Source organism: Petromyzon marinus, chromosome 63, assembly GCF_048934315.1.
Source record: "Petromyzon marinus isolate PM22_M1 ecotype Great Lakes invasive population chromosome 63, UKy_Petmar_22M1.pri1.0, whole genome shotgun sequence".
Taxonomy (NCBI): Eukaryota; Metazoa; Chordata; class Hyperoartia; order Petromyzontiformes; family Petromyzontidae; genus Petromyzon; species Petromyzon marinus.
In genome coordinates this window covers 3065216-3075032 of record NC_133729.1, presented here as the reverse complement: position 1 = coordinate 3075032, position 9817 = coordinate 3065216, and the positions used below count along the sequence as shown (strand labels likewise).

General features: G+C 51.1%; 1 protein-coding gene across 2 annotated transcripts; it reads left to right on the top strand.

Annotated features, from left to right (window-relative positions):
* Positions 1-2982: 2982 nt before the first annotated feature.
* Positions 2983-8098, top strand: CNEP1R1 (CTD nuclear envelope phosphatase 1 regulatory subunit 1). Of its 2 annotated transcripts, none has more exons than XM_032977639.2 (6): positions 2983-3119; positions 4428-4499; positions 6324-6397; positions 6561-6670; positions 7069-7123; positions 7266-8098. In XM_032977639.2, exons 1-6 carry the CDS (start codon positions 3095-3097, stop codon positions 7305-7307), a joined length of 378 nt encoding a protein of 125 aa, XP_032833530.1. In that variant the 5' UTR covers positions 2983-3094; the 3' UTR covers positions 7308-8098. The 2 variants fall into 2 exon arrangements, with proteins under 2 accessions (XP_032833530.1, XP_032833529.1); XM_032977638.2 differs by having other exon boundaries at positions 6519-6670.
* The last annotated feature ends 1719 nt before the right edge of the window (positions 8099-9817 follow it).

Genomic DNA, 9817 nt, shown 5'->3' with positions numbered 1-9817 from the left:
TCTGCCTGTCGCCTGATGAAGCTAGTTGTAATTACTGGTGAAACGTCGTACTCAGATTGTAAATGTTGTGGCTTGGCTGTCCAACACACCAGTGTGCTGTACTAATAATATACTACACTATACACTACACTACTATACACTACACTACTATACACTTCACTATACACTACACTACTATACACTACACTACTATACATGACACTACTATACACTTCACGATACACTACACTACTATACACTTCACTATACACTACACTACTATACACTTCACTATACACTACACTACTATACACTGCACTACTATACACTACACTACTATACACTTCACTATACACTACACTACTATACACTGCACTACTATACACTATACACTACACTATACTACTATACACTTCACTATACACTACACTATACACTTCACTACACTACTGTACACTACACTATACACTAGTGCTGTATTAGTGACGAATTGGCCACGTTCTGTTTACGTGACAAACCTTACTAGTTGGCTGTGGCGGGTTTCACGACATTTATATATTTTCGCGATCTAACCCAATAACCCTCTATTACGGATGATATTGGTCGCGAAAGCCTCCTACCGCGTGTTAAACGCAGTAGGAGTTGTTTAGGGTTGTGGCAACTCCGCAAAGTTATGACCAGGGACGTCCTCTGGAATGCGAACCCCTCTGCAACAAGCGCAGAGCTGTAACCCCGCACGATTTAACCCGCATTCTTGTACAGGCAAATTGAGTTTTCAGGTCCATACGGCGTAAGGGGCCGTCCATACATGACGTCACGCACCTAGGGGAGGGCGGGGTCAGATATTTGTGACGATGTGTGACGAGGGAGGGGGGGGTTTGAGAAATGTGACGTCACATTAAAAATGCGCAACTTTAAATAAATATAGACAACACGTTCTACTTAAAGACTTTTTAATAAATGTTTTCTCTTACATCAGAGTGCAGCGCCACATTAAATACGCACTACAATGACAATAGTTTAAAGCGATTTGAAGCATTTTTTATTTTCAAAATGGAAATATGGTTTTGGGGGGTGGGGGGGGCAGAGCTTTGTGACGTCATATTTGAGGGGGGTCTGACTTTTTGTGACGCCGTGTGACGAGGGGGGGGGGTCAAAAATCGTCCAAAATCGCGTGACGTCATTTATGGGCGGCCCCTCGGGCACTGATAAGGTGTGCTATTTAACCCCCTAAACGACACACACCGGTTGACAACTTACGCGTTGTTTGCATAAATCGTGGAAACCCCCCCATTAACTTATAATATTAACCAATTTATCATTTTGAAAATAATCAATAAAATTACCCCCCCCCCCTACAAGCATTAAGCGACAGCCGAGTCTCGACGCGGCCATCTTGGGTAAGGAGAACGTCGCGGTATTGGCGCGTGGATAGAGGGGCTCTGAAAAAGGAGGCATTGCCCGAAACGTCGTCGTAGTGCCGGATTAAGCTAGTGCGGGGCCTGTAGCATATGTTTTCAAGGGGCCCTAAATAAATAAAAAAACAAGTAAATATTAAAACGCTAATTTTTAACTCGCACAGTAAAGCAATTGTATTTGTTCATTTGCTATACAGCCTGATATTACGACAAATCGCTAACCTTAAACACCCAGTGGTTCGTGAAATTCGAAGGCGGTATAGTACTATAGTAAGAGCAAGTGCAGAATCATTGAACCGGAATTGATAGCTTGAAAGCGTTTAATTGCGGGGCCCGTAGCTACATTTGTAGACACTTTTGCTACGAGGATCATCCGGCACTGATGTCGAATACGTACAGAGTTTATTAGTTGAGGTCACGCGCAGTGGTTCTTGACGAACGTGTTGACTTTACACACCTATCGTGTTTTTTTGTACCGTTGTTGTTGGAACGTTCTGACCGGACCCTACTGGACGTCTGTGAAAAAAAGAGCTTTAAAGCTCATCGGATTTCCTCCTTCAGTATAAATACATAGGGGCAGTCATTGACTTACGAACGCAATTCGTTCCCGAGACCCGTTCGTAAGTCGAACGGTTCCTATGTCGGAACACAGTAGTCGACTGTATTTAAATGCCCAACAACAACAGCCGCCATTCGCCACTAAAGGGCGGTGACGTCACCACGACGCTTGTGACAGGCTAGGTGCACGTTGAGGCCACGTGAAGTGTCGAACGCCCGCTGGCAGGAGGTCACGGGTCAGACCCAGCAGATGCCACGGGTCGACTGACTGAGATGACTGCGATGACTGGCTGATGCACCACCTGTGCCCCCTACTGTGCCAACTTGCTGTGCTTTAGCCACCCGGCGCTCCGCTTGTTGTTGTGAGGGTCGCTCCTCCGCCCTCCGTTGTTGTTGGAGGGCGACTGCCTCTAACTGCCCAGCAGCGTCCTTCACGAGCCTCCTCCACAGAGGCCGATCTCAGTCAGCCAACCCATGGCACCTGGCTCTGTCACGTGACCTCCTTCTAGCGAGCCTTCGACATTCCACGTGGCATTCTAGATTTGAAGCTTTCGTGACTGCAAGGATTCATACTCTTTGGTTTTTTCGGTAAAGTCACGTAGGTAAAATAAAATAAATTAAAATAAAACAATTAAATCACGACGTTTCGGAGGCAACACAAGCTTCCGTCTTCAGGTGGAACAGTCACAGCAAGGTAGCAGCTTGATGCAGCATCTTGATGCAGCGATCTTGCTGTGACTGTTCCACCTGAAGACGGAAGCTTGTGTTGCCTCAGAAACGTCGTGATTTAATTGTTTTCTTTTATTTTAATCTATTTTATTTTACCTACGTGACTTTACCGAAAAAAAAACAAAGAGTATATTCCACGTGGCCTCAAAGTGCACCCGGCCTGGCACAGACGCCTTTGTGACGTCGTCGCCACTTAGTGGCGAATGGCGGCTGTCGTTTCGCGTGACGTCCCCACGGCGCGCCCGCTCACACCCCCCAGGTAAGATGGCCGCCGTGTGGGCGTGTCGCGCGCGCGAGTGACGTCAACCCCCGGGAGCCCCCACCCCCCCGCGAGACTTTGGTGGGGGGGGGTGGCGGCGCCCGCCCGCTCGCGACCTCGGGAGACGACGGCGGCGGTGGCGGCGGCGGCGATGAACTCCCTGGAGCAAGCCGAGGGTGAGCGGACCCGAGCGCCTTTGTCTTCCCGGGAGCCTTTGTCTTCTCGAGCGCCTTTGTCTTCCCGGGCGTGGGTCTGTGTGGTTGTGGTGTGTGTGGGGAGCGGCGGTGTAGCGGGCCAGCTCTACGAACCTGACCACCCCCGGGTTCGAGTCCCGTTCACGGCCAACAACACCCGGTGGACGAGGTGCTTGGGCCTCCCCTAGGTGGACCCGGCCTCAAATGAGTACCAGTACCTGGTGTGCGGTGTTGTTGTAAACGTCGCCACTGGGGGAGGCAGAGGCGGCCGGGGTGCTGGCTACCCACCCGCTGGTGTGCCGTGCCGGCCTTCATGGGTGCCGCTTAAAGCACTTGCCCCCTACAGTCTTGTCACTAGGGAGACAAAGACGGACGGGGGTGGTGTCGGCCACCACCACCCCCCCCCCCCACTCACCTTCCTCGTGTGCCGTGCCGGCCTTTGTTGCGTGAGGGATGTCGGCCTCCTCACGCACTGCGAGGCGTCGTGCTGGGGGAGGCGGTCTCTGTGTGGGAGTAGTAGTGGGGGCGATGTCGACTACAACACCGCACCGGCTACTCATTTGAGACTGAGTCGACCTAGGGGAGTCCCGGAAACCGGTTCAGACCATCGCCACCGGTGTTGTCCGTGAGGCGGCCGTCGCGGTGAGCGCGCTGCGCTACCGCCAACCCCGGCTCACGGCCAACACCGGGCCCTCTCGTAGGTGCTCGCAAACAGCACTTGCCCCAACAGGGTGTCACAGGGTGGGGGGGTCCTTTGCCTTTGCTTAGTTAGGGTACCATCGATACACCTCATCAAGTTAGGGTACCATCGATACACCTCATCAAGAGACCCAAACATCGCAACACTTCTGTCTCCCGTCGTCTCAAAGGAGACACTTGACCGGGCTGTGTGTGTGCGTGTAAGTGACCATCAACTGCATCGGAACGTCAACCGCAGGCCCTTCCACCTCCATCCGCGGAACATTAAAGACAACCTCCAGCCTATAGAGACGCCCGCGGAAGAAGATCAAACGCAACCACACCAAGTCTCCCGACGCCCTCTTGTGGCGAGCAGACATCAACCTTGACGTTTCCCCCCCCACCCCCCCCCGTAACATTTTTCCACCGATACCCAAAAGAGGAAATTATGTTTCATGCGTGTCAATGGGTTTATTGTATCACCTGCTCACGTCAAGGAGCTTGGCTTCTCGGTTAGCCAGCGTCTCCTGCATCTGGGTGGACTGGGTGCGAGTGGACGATCGTCTCGTGTCTCGTGTGGGAAGTCGTCTCGTCTCCTGCTGTCCTCTCCAGATTTGAAAGCCTTTGAGAGGCGGCTGACGGAGATCATCTCGTGCTTGCAGCCGGCGACGGGGCGGTGGCGGAGTGAGTCGCGCACAGCCGCGACACGCGCGAACTTGGGCCTGCTGTGGCATGGCCCCCCCCCCCCCCCGCTGCACTGCGACACCACTGGCAGTGCGCGCTGTGGCTGGCCTAGCGCTGCTGTGGTTCCCAATGTTTAGATCCCAAGTTCACCTTCACCATCGTCAAGATCCTCCGTAGACTGCCTCGCTTACCTCTCCCCCGCCTCGTCTCGCTCTACCCCCCTCCATGCACTCCCCTACCTCTCCATACTCCTCTCACTCGACTCCCCTCCACGTACTGTCCTACCACTTGTTGTTGCTCTATTCTCTTCCACGTGCTCCCATGTCTCTCCTCTCTCATCTCACTCTACTGCCCTCCACGCACTGTCCTACCACTTGTTGTTGCTCTATTCTCTTCCACGTGCTCCCCTGTCTCTCCTCTCTCATCTCACTCTGCTGCCCTCCACGCACTCTTCTTCCTGTCCCTTCTCAGCTCGCTCTGCTTCCCTCCGCCCCACGCACTCCGCTCCGGCAACCAAAGTCTTTTGCCGAAACCCTCGGTCAACTTCTGCCGAATGAGAGGACACTCTTCTGCTGCCCTCATAGTCTGGAACTCCCCCAACCCCTGAGCCATCTGTGCTGTTTGGTCCCTGTCCCTACTCAAGTGAAGGGTCATGACCTCCCTCTTCACCCCTGCCTTTGCTTGTCTCGTCGCTATGAAGTCTTTGATGCCACAGGTTAAAAAAAATATATATTGTTATACACATTGTAGCATATTATTATTACAAATAATCTGTGCCTCGAGTTTGCTGGCTTGCTGCTGACTGGGCTCATCTCCACCCCAGCAGTAACTGTTGTTAGTGGCTGCTGCGGGCCGTTGCCACCGAAACTAGCTGGGTAACTGGCTAAACGGGATTATCCGTGTAACAAATAAACATTGACTTGAGTTGAAACAGCAGTAGAAGTTCAGAATAAATAGCGGCACTGAAGAGGTGGGAGGAATGGCTATCGAACACTGATATGGGTAATTAAAATTTGCTCAAATTCTTTAGCCAATACAGGGTAGTCCTCTACTTACGATGGAGATGGGTTACGACGACCCCCATCGTAAATCAAAAATATCGTACGTCGAAGATGGCCTTAGCCTACCCAGGAGTATTAAAGAATGGTGATAATTTAGCAAAACAGAGCAATTTACAGTACTGTACTGTATAAACTATATACTGTATTTATTAATTGCAATACTGTATTGCACAGTAAAATGTAAAGTAAAAGTAACAAGGTAAATTCTCGGCCTACCTATATGAACTGCAATTTAATAGAAAGTTTTTTTCAGGAAAAATCCTATCTGCATCACACAAGGCGGGAGACGGGTACATCCCGGCAGCGTCCCAACGTACAGTCTCGTACCTCGTAATACGCTGCTGCGTTTGCCTGCCGCGCGAAATTTTAAATATTTTACAATTTTGTCGTATCGCCATCGCAAGATCGAAATATCGTAAGTCGGGGACCATCGTAACTCGGGGACTACCTGTATTATTTAAATCCCAGAGGATATAAAAAACCTAACAATACATATCTTTGTCATTTTATGATGCAGCAAGCGACATTACTTTTAGTGCTTGGGGTACAGCATTGTGAGAGGAGTTTGTAAATAACAGCTGCATCTTATTTGCTGTCGTAGTGCACCAGATTGTCTTATTGTACACGTGACAATATACCGTAGATATCTCCCATTTCTGCGATTCGCAGAATGTGCATGTCCCACTATTCCGTGCAGCGGTCGAGAGATGCCGTCGCCTTATGAACCCACGCCGAGTGTGTGTTCCTCTGTGTTGTCCCACAGTGGTGCTCATCGTGGTGTCTGTGTGCACCGCCACTGGCGCGTGGAACTGGATCACGGACCCCGAGACGCAGCAGGTGCTGCAGGCGTTCTCGCGCCACCGTCTGAATCGAATTCGGCCGATTTTGCAGCCTGGCCGGTGCCGCGCTGCGTACTGCGGTGGCCGTTTAACTTGACGACAAAGTTGTGATTTTTCAGCTTGGTCTCCTGCACGGTCACAAGCCAGAGTCTGCACTCCAGGTGGCGTTCCTCGTATCGCTGTGGAACCACTCGTTCTTCACAGTCAGCTGCATCGTCCTCATCGGCCTTTTCCTCGCCGGCATCCACAAGCGCGTCGTGGCACCCTCCATGTATCCTCCCCGACCCAACCCCCACCGCCAGCTCGCGGAGCCGCTTCGTGCAGCGTGCTCTCGTCGTTTTGTCGGATTGAGCTCGGCCGGGTTGTATTAAATCACGACGTTGTTGCTTCACGATGCAGCACCTTGCGTCGCACCGTAAGACGCGTGGAGCTCGGCAAATGAGGGTTGCGTCGGCCGCCAGTGGTGTGTGTGCGTACGGATGCGTTGTTTTATTTTTGCCGGCGAGCTGTCGACGCTCGCACACCGCTGCGTTCTCCGTTGTGCCCCGACTCTTCCTTGACCTTGGCTGGGGCAAAGGGTTGAGCGAAGGGCATTGTTCCAGCATTACGAATGCGTGATGCAGTAGAGCACGTGGTTCTCCGTTGCCTTTCTTTAACGTGTGGCCGCAGAATAGCGGAACGATGTAGAACTGTGCTGGCCGAGTACAACATGTCCTGTGACGACGTACGTACAGAGCGCTCCGCACGCACCTTCCGGGAACCTGCCGAATTCTTTCGCCGTTTTCCACGATTGCCTCCGTGATGGGAGAGTCCGCACCAGGCCACGTTGACCGTGCGATTTTTGCCACCTGTTGTGTTGGCCACAGACGGGGAAACTGATCCTGAAGCCGCGACCGCAGGCGCAGTGAGGGCGGCGAGACGCTGGGGGGTGGGGGGGGGGTGAAGGCCGGCGGCGAGCGACCTGCGGGCACGCCATCGGCCCCCCGCACTCGGCAGCTCGGAGCACGTCGCCGTGGCAGAGGCCTCCACCGCTCTGTGTCGCCGGGAGCGGCCCACTTCTCGGCCACCCGCCAAACCCGCCTGCCAAGCCCCGAGGAAAGCCGGGCAGAGGACTTGTGCTTAGCCGCACCGCTGGCCGTCGGTGACGTCGGTGACGTCGGTGACGTCGGTGGCGTCTGTGCCAAATTCACAGCGGGGCGATGAACCCCATAGTGCGACGCAGGCAGGAGCTACGTTTTTGCATCCAAAAATTATTGTAAAAAAAAAAGGAAAAGTGAATTTGAGAGCTGACCCTCACAGTCGCACACCTGGGACTTGAGAGCCGTCCTGTGGGGTGGGGGGGGGGACTGTGTCGCTATTCGTAGCGCATCGCGTGGGCAACGCTGTCCCGTCGTGGCGCAGCTTGTGGCGCGAGTGAGGTCGCGTCCGTGGGGGCGGCGGCGGCGGGGATGCCGGGAGCGGCGGCGATGCCGGGAGCGGCGCCGTTGCCCGTTGCCGGCGCTCGCGCCGCGAGGGTGAGCGCGGGGCCACGCGCGGCGTCCGCGTGCGATGTGCACACCGTGTACATAACCGTCGCCACCCTCGCCTCCGCTGCCATTGCTACAAACACAGCCATGCTTTTAACAGATGATTCCTTAATCGGTTGCAGTAATTGTTTTAGTTTGTGTACATTACGTTTATTAAAAGCCTTTAAAACTTGTGTTTTTGGTTTTTAATCCGTAGTTCTGGCTGAACTGTTTACAGTCACGCTGCACTACCGGTGTCCGCACCTCCGATTAGCACGGTTGGCTATAGACGTTTATTATGTGTTTGACACAAACACTTCTTCTCTCCACCACTCTTGCCGTTTTTATGTCTTGGTCACCCTTTCTGCACTCCTGCCCTGGGCCATCGTGTTCACATCATCGGGCGAATTGCCCGTTGATGCTGGATGTAATTACCAGCGAAACGTCGTACTCAAACTGTAAATGTTGTGGATTCACTCTTCAACACACCGGTGGGCTAAAGCCTAGAGCGTGCCCACAGCCGTGAGCTGCTGCTGTATTTGCACGGTGCAACCACGCGTCGTGACATCGTCTCTCATGACAGCCACGGGCGACTTTTTCACTGCCCTGAATGGGATCAGTTCAGTTTATTTTGGTATAGCTCTGTGAGCCATTCGGCTCTTGAATCGGGTGCAACCACAACAAACAAAAAAACCAAACACGAACAAGAAAAACATCTTAAAGTGACTATGTGCATGTGCAAACAGAAAATCCATGGAAAAAAAACAGCAAAAATATTCCTTAAAAAAGCACCGTACACCAACGCTGTGTGCAAAAAATCCCAGTGGGATGCAAGTCAAACAACAACAACCACAAGACAACTTAGATTAAGGCCATCAGTCTAACTCCGTACTACAACAAAACAAACATGTCCAAACCAAAAAACGTTTTCGAAATCAAAAAATAAAGACAATTGCAACGTAACAGTGATCACAGGGACTGTGACCGAATTTTTACAATAAACTACATAAATAACATGTAACACCAAACCTTAGAGCCATAGCTGGCTGCATGAGTTACTCCGCAAAAACACAAGCATCGGTTGGAGTATCACATTTTTCAATGCACCTTTAAGATCAGCACGCTAAATGAAAATACAGATAATACTTTGCTGCGTCATCCGGAACGAAACATTTTATTTTATTTTACGCCAATGAATAGCAGTGGCAGCTAGGTGTGTACAACTCCTCAAGAGCAGTTTTGAGAGAAGATCTCATTGGTAGCGATTCAAGTTGCAGTTTATTGGCAATAGCATTCCAGACCCTAGGGGCATCAATAGCAAAGGCCCTTCCTCCAGTTTCTGTACGGCAATAGGGAATGTGAAGCCGGTAAATGAGCGAAGACCCGAGGTCAAATTTGTTCTTTGAAACAGAGAGGAGATCCAGCAGGTAGTCTGCTGAGCTGCCAATCGCAACGTAAACAAGTGGAATCACTCACTGGGAGGACGCCTTCACAGCCACCCCGAGACCTCCACGAGGCACAAATCAAGACCGCGGCGTTGCAGTCGCGGTTCCGAATATAAACGCCTTAAAATGTTATCTTCATCAGGCAATTCACGTTGAAAGCCATCATTATATTTTAATTGTTTTAAACACAACAAAACAATTTATAGAAGAGTATTTTTTTTAATTAGAAACATAATTTTGACTTAAAGCTTTCGTGACTGCAGGAATAAATATTCTATGGGTCTTTCGGTAAAGCCACGTAGATAGAAAAATAAAATAAATTTTTGATTAGAAACATAATTTCTCATTATGGTCTTCATCCGCCTGATGAAGACCGCTTGTGTTGCGATCGAAAAACGTGGGTTTTTTTGCTTTTACATTGAATTTTAATTAAATGCTATTATTTTTATTTTCGATTTACGTGATTTT

Coding starts and splice junctions, on each gene's coding strand:
- CNEP1R1 (XM_032977638.2), top strand. CDS start 3,095: ATGAACTCCCTGGAGCAAGCCGAGG. Junction 3,120..4,427: donor CTCCCTGGAGCAAGCCGAGG/GTGAGCGGACCC, acceptor TGTCCTCTCCAG/ATTTGAAAGCCTTTGAGAGG. Junction 7,124..7,265: donor ACAACATGTCCTGTGACGAC/GTACGTACAGAG, acceptor TGTTGGCCACAG/ACGGGGAAACTGATCCTGAA.